Raw genomic sequence first — 12581 nt, forward strand, 5'->3', positions numbered from 1 at the left:
TATTTTTTGATTTAGGACAGGGTCTACAGGGTCTCACTACATAGATCGGACTCATAGTGATTCTCCTGTTTTCAGCCTCCCAAGTGCTGGGATTACAGGTGCATACCACCATGTCCGGTCTCAATCGCCAGCTCAGAGTGCCCCAGGGGCGGGGTGGGCACGGCATGCTGGGGATCAAACCCTGGCCGCTACGCTCTGTCTAGGTAGGTGCTTTAGTCCCCTAAGCTATCAGGCTGGCCCCTCACACACTGCTTTTTAAGAAAATAGTCAAACTTCTAAATTACAGGTCAAGAAAAATTGTAGGAGGAATTAAGAGAATAAATGATCTGAATATACACTGATAAAATGGCCATATTAGCAAAACAGTCTACAGATTGGTATTAATGCCTAAAGTCAATATGGCAAATATGGAGAACATTCTTTAGAGAACTAGAAAAATAATAGTAAAATTGATATGGAAACACAGAAGACTCAGAATAACCAAAGCAATCGTAAGCAAAAAAAAAAAAAAACAATGCTGAAAGCACTACAATATCTGATTTCAACTTACATGGCAAAGCTATAGCAACAACATAAAAACATGGCATTGTTACAAAAACAGACATATAGACCAGCACAACAGAAGACACAGAAACCTATGCATCTCTAGCCATCTGGTTTTTGAACAAGGGGTCCAAAACTGGAGAAAGATAAGTATCTAACAAATGGTGTTGGAAAAACTGGATAGCCACACTAAGAAAACTAAAAACTACATCCCTAGCTCCCATCCTACATTAAACATCAATTCAAAATGGATCAAACACTTAGGTATAAGACCTCAAACTTCAAAACTGCTAAAACAAGACAAGGGAAATATTTGAAGCCATAGGCACATGCACAGACATTCTTAATCGGACTCCAATAGCACAGCAAATAATATTAAGAATCAACAAATGGGTTTTTATCTATTTAAAAGGTTTCTGCACAGAGTGAAGAGGCAACTTACAGAATAGGAGAAAAATCTTTGCTAGCTACTCTTTCAGAGGACTAACATCTACAAAAAATAAAGAACTCAAAAAGCCAGATCATATACAGTGTTTACTATAAGGTAGGAATGTTTTTGTTCTGTAAACATTAACTGTTCATACTTTAGGTACTTATTTTGTCTATTCTATGGACAAGAAACTGCTGTGCCTAGGTCACCTAGTTATTTTACTGTAGAAGAAGAATTCAAATTCAGTCTAGCTCAGAGTACGACCATGCTATCCTGATTACCAATAGCTTTTACAGACGCAGTCTTCTAAGTGGGGTATTTGAACCCTGTCTAGTACAAAAAACAAATGCTTCACAAGAGAAAAGCAGAATGTGCTGTCTATTCATTTAACATCATCATTTTATCTCTATTTGTTGTGTAAGCTTTAGAAGGTATAACATATTAAGTACCTGCACCTAATTTACAAATAATTAAACAGATGTTATTAGTAGTGCACTCTCAAAAACCCGTTACTGATTGTATCGGTCTCATATGACTAGCTTAACAGCAGACCAAAAATTATGTGGTATAGGACAGTAAATTTATTCTCTCACAATTTGGGGTGTCAAAAGTCTGAAACTAAGGTATCAGCAGGGCTAAACTCTGTCAACAGCTTCAGGGAAGCATGTGTTTCATGCCTTTCTCTTAAACTTCTAGTTTCTTCAGTAATCCTTTATTTATTTTTATTTATTTTTATTTTTTATTTTTTTTTCAGAACCGGGGATTGAAATCAGGCCCTTGTGCTTGCCAGGGAAGCACTTATTCCACTGAGCCATCTCCCTGGCCCCAGTAATCCTTTATTAATGGCTTCTAGCTGCTCACTTCCACAGATGCCTCCATCGTCCTATGAGTCTTTTTTCTTCTCATAAAGATGCATGGAGTATTAAGGACCCATGATATTCCCGTTAGCTTTATCTTAAATATCTGCTAAGACTTTCTGGGTAACCTCTTGAGGCACATGAGGTTAGGACTTCGATGTTATCTTTTGGGACACCTAATTTTTTTTTTTTTAAACAGGGTCTCACTATGCAGTTTGGGCTGGCCCTGTACTCACTTTTGTAGCCCCCAGGCTGGTTTCGAACTCACAGCAATTCTCCTGCCTCAACCTCCTGAGTACTGGAATTACAGGCATGCGTCAGGTTCTGGGTGAGTCTGGGGATTGAACTCAGGATGCTGTCCTTACCAGGTTAAGTGTTTATGCCTCTGAGCTATCTCCCCAGCAGCAGGACATTCAATTCAGCTACAGATTCAAACTCCCCTCCCCTCCTCTCTTCTCTCCTTTTTGGTATTGAGGACTGAACCCCAGGGCATAAACACTGAGCTGCCCCCTTTCAATTTTTAAAATTCTGAGATTAGTCCTTATTAAGCCACTCAACTGCCCATGCTCACAACTTAGATTTGCAATCCTCCTCAGCCTATCAGAGGGCTGGGACTACAAGTGTGTGCCATTATGTTCAACTTCAAAACCCTGTTAAGTCTACGTCTTTGTGTATAATGGATCAACTGATTCACAGAGTTCACAACTCAAGATCCATCCACTTCTCTATATACTTGTTTGAACATATAAGTTTATAAAATTCATCAAGATTTGAAATAAGACTGGGTACAGAACACTACAAAAGAGAAGTCTGACAAACAGATCTCTGAAGATAGCCACAAACCCCTAAGTGAAGAAACAGAAATTTTTTTAAAAAGAAAGGCAGCAGATAATTGTTCATATAGATTCTTACTAAGCTCAATTTGTCCTCTGGTTGTTTCTTTTAGAAAATAACTCATTCTGTCCCAGCAGGGTTTTAAAATTAATTTAATTATGTCCTTTTTCATGGAAGCCACAAACCAGACTTAGAGGGCAGGCAAAATTAATCTATTTGGGACCCTGTATCCATCAAAAATTTTTCCTTCTTTTACTTTTTTTCCTTTTGAAATAGGGTCTTGTCCAAAATGGCTTTGAACTATGCATAAGTGATCCTCTGGCCTCAGCTCCTGACTAAGTGGAATTCTGGGTATGTCATTGTACCTTGCTGGAAGTGTCTTTCTTGCCATGGCACTGATAGGAAATGATGATGATAATTAAGATATCTTACCTGCCAGTTAAGCACTTTATGAATGAGATATTCATATTGTCATTATATGAATTTTTTTAATTTTTATATGAAGTAATTTTAAATGTGTCTTTCTGGAAGTCAGTAATAGTGCCCCACTAAAACATAAAATACTTAGGTGAGATTTCAAAGCTAGCCCCAACACCGAGTTCACATGAACTTACTGAACTTCTTGGCCCTGTAAAAATTTTATCTCACTTACCATAAGGAGCAATTATATTCATTTTACTGTTTCTTCTGTTTCAGTTACATTATTAAATAGATATCTGTGCACTAATTGGGATCCCTAGCATTTTTGTATCTAGCTCCTCTTGACATAATCCTTACAAGGCCCTTCCATGTCCCACTTCATGATGTATAATCACTCCTTTTACATGGGTAAAGTCCACTGCTGGAACATATCTCATTTTATGTAACCAGTAACCATCTGATGGACACACATGCTTCCACTGTGGTTAAATGTTTATAGGCTACATTTGTATTAGTATACAAGCTTTTGTGTGGACCTATTGAAACTTCTCTTGGATCTAGACTGGGGAGGGAAATTGCTGGGTTCTATGGTAACATAATTAACTTTTTGAGGACCAGCAAACTTTTCCAAAGTGACTAAGTAAGCCATTGTACACTTCTAGCTACATATAAAAGGATTCCAGTTTTTCTCTATCTTCACCAATACTTGGTTGTGCCTTTCTGAAGAGATACAAATAGTGAGTATAAGTAGTACTTCATCATGGTTTATAATGTTCAGCTACTTTTCATGTTATTTACTTTTAAACATCACAGTAATAATTATCCATCACAGAACAAAGAACACTGTTGATTCAACAGTAGAGTTTTGTAGCATCCAACAGTATAAAGATGATTCATTTGGAAATCCAAGTATCATCTGTATTAAGATGCACAACACTCTTTCTAATGATCATTAGATTATCTATTGCTCCTAATAGCCATAAATACAATTAACTACAGCAGAAACTATTCTATCTAAGCATCTAAAAAATGGACGAATTCAAACTGCAAAATTATTCTAAAATCCTTTTTCCCCTGCCAATGTTCATCTATTTAAAAGTATTTTAGATCGGATTATCATAACTATAGAATGTGCTGTCATTATTAAAATGTCCAAGCCTTAAGGTACAGACAGAATGGAATGAATGAAACTGGACAGTTTCAATACCATCAAAACAATTCCCCTGATAACACCTACAAGTTCTGCTGGGCTACACATTTTTACCGTACCACACCTGCTTAAAGCTTTGGTGTGTGCAATTATTTATTACGTGTTGCAGTTTATTGCCCATCATTGTTTGAACTCACAGCTAAATATCAGAAATTAATCAAATTAGGTTAGGTATAAAGTATTTTGCATAAAAAATCTACTATATTCCAGAATTCATTATATGTATTAAGTTAAAGGAGCACTACAAAGTTGATCCTCACCCTTGAATTCCTCTGAAAACTTTGTTACTGGGCTAAATATATTCTTTTATCACAAAAATATTTATTCAAAGAGTAACTAAAATTTTGTAAAGATGTGTGGAATACTTTCTAAGGACTAAAAGTATATGGATATTATCAATTTTTTATTCACTGATTCTCTTTTCTGGTGTATCTCTAATTTCTTTAAATTTAAGTGGGTTAACTCATCACTTTTTTGTATATTTCTAATTTCTTTAAATTTATGTGGCATAACTCTTCAGAGTTTCAAACAACAAAAGAAAGGAGGAGCAGCCCCAATGTATCTGTAGGGGATTGATTTTAGAACCCGTTTCAGATCTCAAAAACCTGCAGATACTCAAGTCCCATATAAAACTGCTTAGTAAATGGTATATATGTAACTGTTGTATTGTACTGTACATGTTCAGCACAGATAAATTTTTCTCTCAAATGTTTTGTGTGGGTGGTTAGCTCCAGGAATCTGGATCCTGTGAATACAGAGGGCTGATTGCTATATAAATTCATATGATTTTTTTTTTTTTTTTTTTACCTGTGTCCATACTTTGGTTCAACTGCTGATCACTTGTTTCTCCATCTTCACTAATATATCCAGGTGGTGGCGTTTCTACAAAAGTTTGGAACAAATGACACATAGGTATGATATAATTTCACTACTTTTTTTCCAGCTACCAAGTATAACCAACTAATAACTCCAAAGAACAAGTAAGAACAAACATAGCATTACTATAAAAAGAAGTATTGGGCTGTTTTGGCCCAAATTCTGCAGGTAAATCCTTAAATTCTGCCTGTTGTAATAATCCAGCATATTTATCTATCTGGTTCTTCCCATATGTACATATTCTGGGCCAAGAGCCAAACATCAAAAATACTTCTGTTCTGAAATCAGTAGGCTTCAGAGACCTTAGTATCCTAAAAACAATTTTTGTTTCAACTAATGATTAAAAAATTAAAGAAAAAAAATTAAACATACACACATACACACAGATTTCAGATTATAAAAAGTAACAATGCCTATATCTTACACTAAGTTTTATAAGATAAATTATAGTAACATAGTTCATAACTAGGCTAGCCTCAATTCTACCTCAAAACTATTTTTCCAGGGATTTCCATCTTATCAATTCTAAGTCATCTGAAGCAAAAAATGCAGGTATATAAATTACTACCTAAAACAGGGAGAAACACCCCCTAAAAATAAACAGGATTCTAATGTGTTTTCCAACATGTTTTTTTAAACAAAATGTACTACAGAAACAAAGGACCAAGGGCTCTCACAATGAGCTTTATTTTAGTTACTTTATTTTTTTACTTTGACAGGATCTTAGCAAGTTGCCCAGGCTGGGCTCAAACTTGAGATCTTCTTGCCTCAGCCTTCAAAAGTGCTGTGAATACAAGTTGCACCACCACATCCAGCTCAAAAATGCCCCACTTTTTCTTACTGTGTTTCTTTACTTTTCTCTATTGCTTATCTATAAGTAAATCATAAAGTTACTGATATTTTATAAAAATCTCTCTTCAAGTAGAAAAAAAATTGATTCAACGTTACTTGAGCTAGATAAAGCCTTACAGATCAGCAAAGCAAAGGTTTGATTTTTTTTAATTTTCTATTTTTTAAATTTAAATAACTGAAGAAATGAAGAACTGAAAAAGTAAGTCCAAATATCTGTACATGAAGAGCACGAAAATTATGAATAACATCCTTACAAATAATTATCAGATGTCTTATAAAACTTACTTGCACCTTAGTTTGCTAGTAATAATAGTAATTCCAACATCAAAAACTTAAAATGCCTTCATGCCTCATCTCTCCATCTCTCACACACAGCCCACCACTCCTAGCCACACCCAGTGCCACCCATACTCGACACTGAACCCAGGACCTTGGCACTCAGCTATACATACCCCTAGCCCACTCTCTACTTTTTTAAGGCTGAGTCTCAATGAATTGCTAACTTTTCTGGGCTGGGCTTGATTTTATGTTCCTCCTACTGCAGCCTCTCAAAATAATGGGATCACACATATGTACTACCTCACTTAGCTCTCAGTCAGGGTTATGGAAAAAAAAAAAACAAAAAAAAAAACCACGATTTTTTGTTTGGGAAATGTCTTGTTATATCACTTTTCTCTCATCCTGATCACCATGATCTACACACCCTCTTTTTCTCCTAACTTCTCAGAAGCTTGCTACTTACCAGCAACCTAAAGGTAGTAATAGTGCTTGTCTATAATCCTAGCACTCTAGGAAGCTGAAGCAGGAGACAACCTTGTACCTATCCTGGCCACTTAAGGAGACCTTATCTCAAAATGAAAAAATAAGGACCAAGGATATAGCTTAGTGTGAAAGCACTGAGTTTGATCTCTCCCACAAAAACAAAAACAAACCCCCAAAACCACAGCCTTGCAAGTTGTTTTAGAATAAAGCAGTAGTCAAAGAACTTAAAGACAATCAGAAGCCACTTCCTATCTGTAAAATAGTTTTTTTAAAAAAACAAAACAAAACTTTTGCTTGTATTTTAAAAATCATGGTCAATGAAAAAGCACTGTTTTCATAACGAAGATTTTTTTAAAATTGCACTTAAAACTCTTAGGTTCCTTATATATTTTTAGTTATAAAATAGGGTGGGAAAAAAAGGTGGAATATAGCAACATTAGATAGAGGGAGAGCTGAGACATTAAAAATCTAGCATATCGCTTAATCTCCATCCTAATAAGTTATTGGTGGGGAAAAAAACAATGTGAAATGAACAAGAAAAGCAACAAAATATAAGCTGTTTTCCTAAAAAAAAAAAAAAAAAAATAGCAAAAAGTAAAAGGGCAAGTACTATACTGAGATATATTGCTGGGTCACATGATACAAGTAAGAACGATGAAACTAAAGCCATTTCTCTCTCATCAGGAGCTCCTGAGGTCCACAAGAAACAGAACTAAAATGAAAGTCTTCCATTTTTCAGACATAATGTAAGTGCTGTTCCATGTACAGGACTAAAACAGTATGACTCCTACTGTGTGAGCATGTTCTTGTCCACCTGAACCATTAGTGATGTGTCCATGACTGTCCCTTTGGGCAACAAGTTCAAGCAACTTTTTATAGACTTATTAATTTTAATAGTAAAAAGACTGATGAAAGTGATTAGATCCATTCATACAAACCCCCCCGATGGCAGAGTCATGCACAGACATACCAGCAGTTCAAGGTGCTACGACAACTAAATTCAAATCAGATCTGCCAGGCAGTTACACATAAGAGTTATATCGCAGTGTTAAAAATGTTACATTTATCTTAAACATATCAAATTCCTTACAAAAAATTATTATTTGGTAGATTTTTAGTTATTTTTGTTACAAGAATACTTTTTTCCTATACCATTTATTTTCATTACATTCTGCATCTTTCTCAGCTTTAGCAACTAAGACAACTAAGATCTTTTCTGCTTCTCAAAGTCAGTTCAAAAAAAAAATGTAATATACAGTAAAGTTTGTCTCCAAACAAAACTGTATAAACCAAATTACCTGTTATAGACTTTTCTATCCTAATCCAAGGAGCATTTTCAAAAAGTAAAACCACAATTTACTAATGCCCAAATGTTTATCACAGATTTTTTTAATCTTAGGTTTTAGTAGAATCAAAAAGCAAAACTACCTGGGATGTAATTACTCTGTGGCTCAATTCCCGCTGGGAAATTAGTGTTTTCTGGTATGGAATGAGTATAATCATCCAGAGGTGGCAGTTCTGTTAGAATCTCAGTGTGCCGTGGCACTAATACCGGAGGCAAAACTACAAGAGTCAAAGAGAGACCAGTTAGAGGCAAGGAGTAAAAAGCTATGGCAGGGTATAAAGCCTTACTAAAAATTTTTACAAGACAGAAGGCATCAGTTTAGCTTTCACAAGTTAAGATCCACCTGTTTTATTATTATCCTAGTTACAGAGATACTGCTATTCTGATGACTATAGCTTACATAGTTGACCATCTAAATTTCTTTTGGAGACAATATGATCTTGCTTTGTATTACCATAAAAGTTCATAAACTTCCAATGAAAAAGTTGAAGAAAGATTTGTCTTAATTTGTAAAGTCACATTTAGGAAATTAAAAAAAAATTGTTAAAGAGTAAATTTCAAGCACACAGCTAAACTAAATGAAAATTTACACAAATGATATTTGTGTAAATGGCTTTTACACAAATATCATTAATCTTAATTCTGAATGCATTCAAAAAGACAAAATTTCTGAAAACAGGTACTGAGATGAATTTTTCCTCTACTGGTTTCACTACAGAGTCAGCCAAACTGTGGCAATTTCTAGATACACACCTAGACATATCAAATAGTACACTGTTCCAAGAAACAGACATTATCTCTCTCTTCAAGATACATTTTCTTATTTTTAAAATTTTTTAAATTCACTTTAATGAGAAAATAGCACTGAAATAGTTTCAAAAACAGGTTAGTACAACAGTTACAATAAATTACACATTGCATATTGTTGTCTTCCTAGTGGTTATTCAGAGGACAAGACGTAGACTTGATATCTTGTCTAAACAATATTGGTACAAACCTTGCTTCTCATTGAACTAAGAGAAAGTAGCTGTATATCTATCCTATTTATATATATATATATATATATATTTTTTTTTTTTTTTTCTCCCCCCACTACAAAATGGCCTTTTATTTATATCCCCCTTTTTTTGTTTTGTCAGAAATGGGTGTTCCATTCTGTTAGAGAAGCTGTATTTGTAGAAGTCTTTAAAGGGTCTTTTCATACTTGATGCCAGTTTAAATATTGTAGGTACTTAAATTAAGCAAAAATAGTCCAATAGTCCATATGAGTAGTGTGTTATCAGCAAAACTGGCAATTCTGAGAAGTTGTTGACTTGAGCCTTTTACAACTCAGCATATTAATATGGCATTACTTTTTATTCCTCGTGGTTATACTTTTCTACTGGATGGTTAAGACCTAGTTAAAGCAAGACCTATATAACTAAAAATGTAACTTCTGTATCTGACAAGGTCAGTCAAATATCTTCAGGGTTTATCCTGAAACCATGTACATCACCTTATAGATCTTCTGTCAGGGTCAGCTATCTGGATGAGTTATAGCCACTGCTTGACCAATCTGCTCTCTGTGAAAGCCTGAAAGAATTTTTTCTCTCCTGATGACTCTCCTTAGGCACAATATATATCACAGATCACTTTCCTTTGTGGCCCCATGATCTCCTTGATCAGAAAATTTGGGACACAACTGAGCTACAGGATGTCACAGCAGAGGTTCTCTTATGTCCTGAGTTCTCACTGACTTTGAAGGACTAGGGCCAAAATACTGGCTATCTTTGTAGCTACTCTATTTATCTAATTTTTGGTCTGTAAACTTTAGTTGTTAAACATTCAGAAGAGAAGCTTAATGATGATATTACCCTGTAACAGAGGCAGTTGGGCTTAACATCACTATCTGTCTGAATACCAAACACCTTAAACATAACATGGAACTGGTTGGGTTTTTTTTTTTTGTTTTTTTGGGTTTTTTTTGGCAGAACTGGGGATTGAACCCAGGCCCTTGCGCTTGCTAGGGAAGCGCTTATTTCACTGAACCATCTCCCCAGCCAGAACTGCTATTTTTGAACAACCACAGATACTCTAAACTTTAAATCCCTACAGAATGTGAAAAAAGCTATTACACATTATAGAAATCAAACAAAAATACGGAATGCTTCACAAATTTGCATGTCATCCTTGCACAGGGGCCATGCTAATCTCCTCTGTATCATTCCAATTTTAGTATATGTGTTGCCAAAGCAAGCACAAGATACATTTTCTTATTAACATCTTAGGCATAACATGGAACAGGTATTTTTCATCAAGTATTGATATGTTGAACTTTACCAAAAAAAAAAAAAAAAAAAGCATTTAAAAAATTTTTAACTACCAAATATGCCTAATTTAAATTAATTAGAATTTTACATTAAAATTTACCTGAGCCACAAGAACACTTAAATACCATTTAAGTTTAGGCATTTAATTTAAAACCCCAAAAAATTTCTGCAGTTGTCCTACCTGGGGTCTCAACTCTCTGATAGTGATAAGGGTTTACACATACTTCATCCTTTTTTAGATTAAAAGCATATTCACAGTTTTCAATTGCCTTGAGTTCATGATGACTGTGAAGATCAGGCCAGCGCCATAACCGACAATATATAACATGTGGCAATCCTTTTCGATGTGAAACCTGGAGACGGCCATCAAGAGACCTATTGGGAAGCAAGGGCAAAACAAAGGAGTAAACTTTAAAAAAAAAAAAAAAGTACAGACATGTGGGCTAAGGTAATACACTTAGGGCATGAAGAAAGGAATGAGCCATTTAGTTAGTTTTAGCAAGAACCAGGAAGAAACATGTATTCTTTAAGGATCTGATAAAATAAGCAGCAGCACTAGCAGATGTTTCCCAACAGTATGTTATATAAATGACTCAAATGCCAATGAAAGACTAACGTAGGGAAAATTCATCTTTTAAAAAGATATCATATAGTCTTACATTGTAAACTTTTTGTCAACATCTACCCTTAAGAGATGTTTCAAAAAGCCTTAAAGCTGTAGGTAACTTAACAGCCAAAACAAAGGAAGTAGTGTGAAGAATGATAAATATCAACAATGATATGATAGTACCTTACTCAGGCTAATATAACTCATTATTTAGTTGTCACTGTTCTGATAACTGAGGTATACTTATATTGCTCACACATAGATGTAGATGGTAATGAGAATGATAGCATGAAATGGACAAATACCAATATACTTAAAGAGAATGAGATGACTTTTTAAAAAAGATAACAAAAGTTAGCCTATACTTAATTGTGATTGGATTTCAGTAAATAACTATGTATTAGTATATAAACATGAAACTTAGATAACAAGAAATTTAGCAAAACCTGATCATGTATTTACTTCAAAATTAGGCCAACAGATTAATCTAAAATTGGACTATGAGTAGTTATCAAATTTTTATCCTTTAGGGAATTCAATTTAAAGAAGATTCAAAACTATACTGCATTGATCAAAACATCAGTTGAAACATTTAATATATTTTTAATACTGGCAAGCACATAGTTTAAATGCTATGCCTTATTTTACATAAATGAAACATCCTAGGCAAAATTATATTAAGCAACCCAGTAGAGGTCTTCCAAAACAACCCCCTCCCCCCAGAATCTCTAGGATTGACAGAGGGCAGAATATTCACCTGGTTTGTTCAGAGAAGCTGTAAAGGCCTGTTGTATCCCACTGATCTATGGTATTTGGTGTACTCAGTCCCCAAATTTCAGAGCAAGTGCTGTGCATAAATTGAAAAACAAAAAATTGATGTGAACATGGAAGCATGGTTATTCAAAATACCATGATGTAAAACATGGAGAATGTACAGAATACTTCCTTCACCCAGAAAATATACATTGTGTTACACTGTTTCAGTCAGTTAGTGCTAGTTACTATATTTTCTATATGAAGGAAGCCAATAAATGGAACATGTGACTCCAGATAAGTTATGATTATGTTTTCAAAGTGTGAACACCAATGCTCTCTAGCTTAATGAAATTATACCTATAATATCCTTTGCACTTCCCCTATTCAAAACAAAAGACCTAATGCCTATACTATTAGCCTTACTAAAATGCTTTATGTTTTTAAAAAATTTAAAAACATCTCAATTGGTATCTTTAGTATAGGAAAATTCCAAATAAAATAGACATATCTAGATTTTAAGTTACTCTGTTGTAGTACTTATACAATCAGGATCACTAAAAATTACTCTTGCTTTCTTACCCCTATAAAGGATAAAAAGATTTTGGAGTCATCCTGAAATAGCATACCACCTTAAAATTTTTCTTTGACATTTTCTTTCTAGCACAAGGGACAGCAGAGATAATTCTCCTTATTCTTCCTGCCACTACTCTTTTCAAAGTAATTTCAGGTCTTGTAAAAGAAGGAAGAGTTTAAAGGAAATTTCTGGAATGGAACTTCTGA

General features: G+C 34.5%; 1 protein-coding gene and 1 non-coding gene across 7 annotated transcripts in view; both read right to left on the bottom strand.

Moving 5' to 3' along the window:
• The window catches only part of Smad2 (SMAD family member 2), a 96827-nt gene that overhangs the window by 13802 nt on the left and 70444 nt on the right, over window positions 1-12581 (bottom strand). For all 6 annotated transcript variants that reach the window (XM_023714685.1, XM_023714673.1, XM_023714661.1 and 3 more), the window contains exons 3-6: window positions 11803-11892; window positions 10620-10813; window positions 8213-8347; window positions 5102-5176 (exon numbers count right to left, since the gene is read on the bottom strand). In XM_023714685.1, the coding sequence (XP_023570453.1) occupies window positions 5102-5176; window positions 8213-8347; window positions 10620-10813; window positions 11803-11892 (494 nt within the window). The remainder of the gene's footprint in view (window positions 1-5101; window positions 5177-8212; window positions 8348-10619; window positions 10814-11802; window positions 11893-12581) is intronic.
• Window positions 10262-10368, bottom strand: LOC111816922. Its single transcript, XR_002821233.1, has one exon. It is a non-coding gene; the product is annotated as a U6 spliceosomal RNA (small nuclear RNA).

Source organism: Octodon degus, unplaced genomic scaffold (genome assembly GCF_000260255.1).
Source record: "Octodon degus isolate 3935 unplaced genomic scaffold, OctDeg1.0 scaffold00003, whole genome shotgun sequence".
NCBI classification, from domain to species: domain Eukaryota; kingdom Metazoa; phylum Chordata; class Mammalia; order Rodentia; family Octodontidae; genus Octodon; species Octodon degus.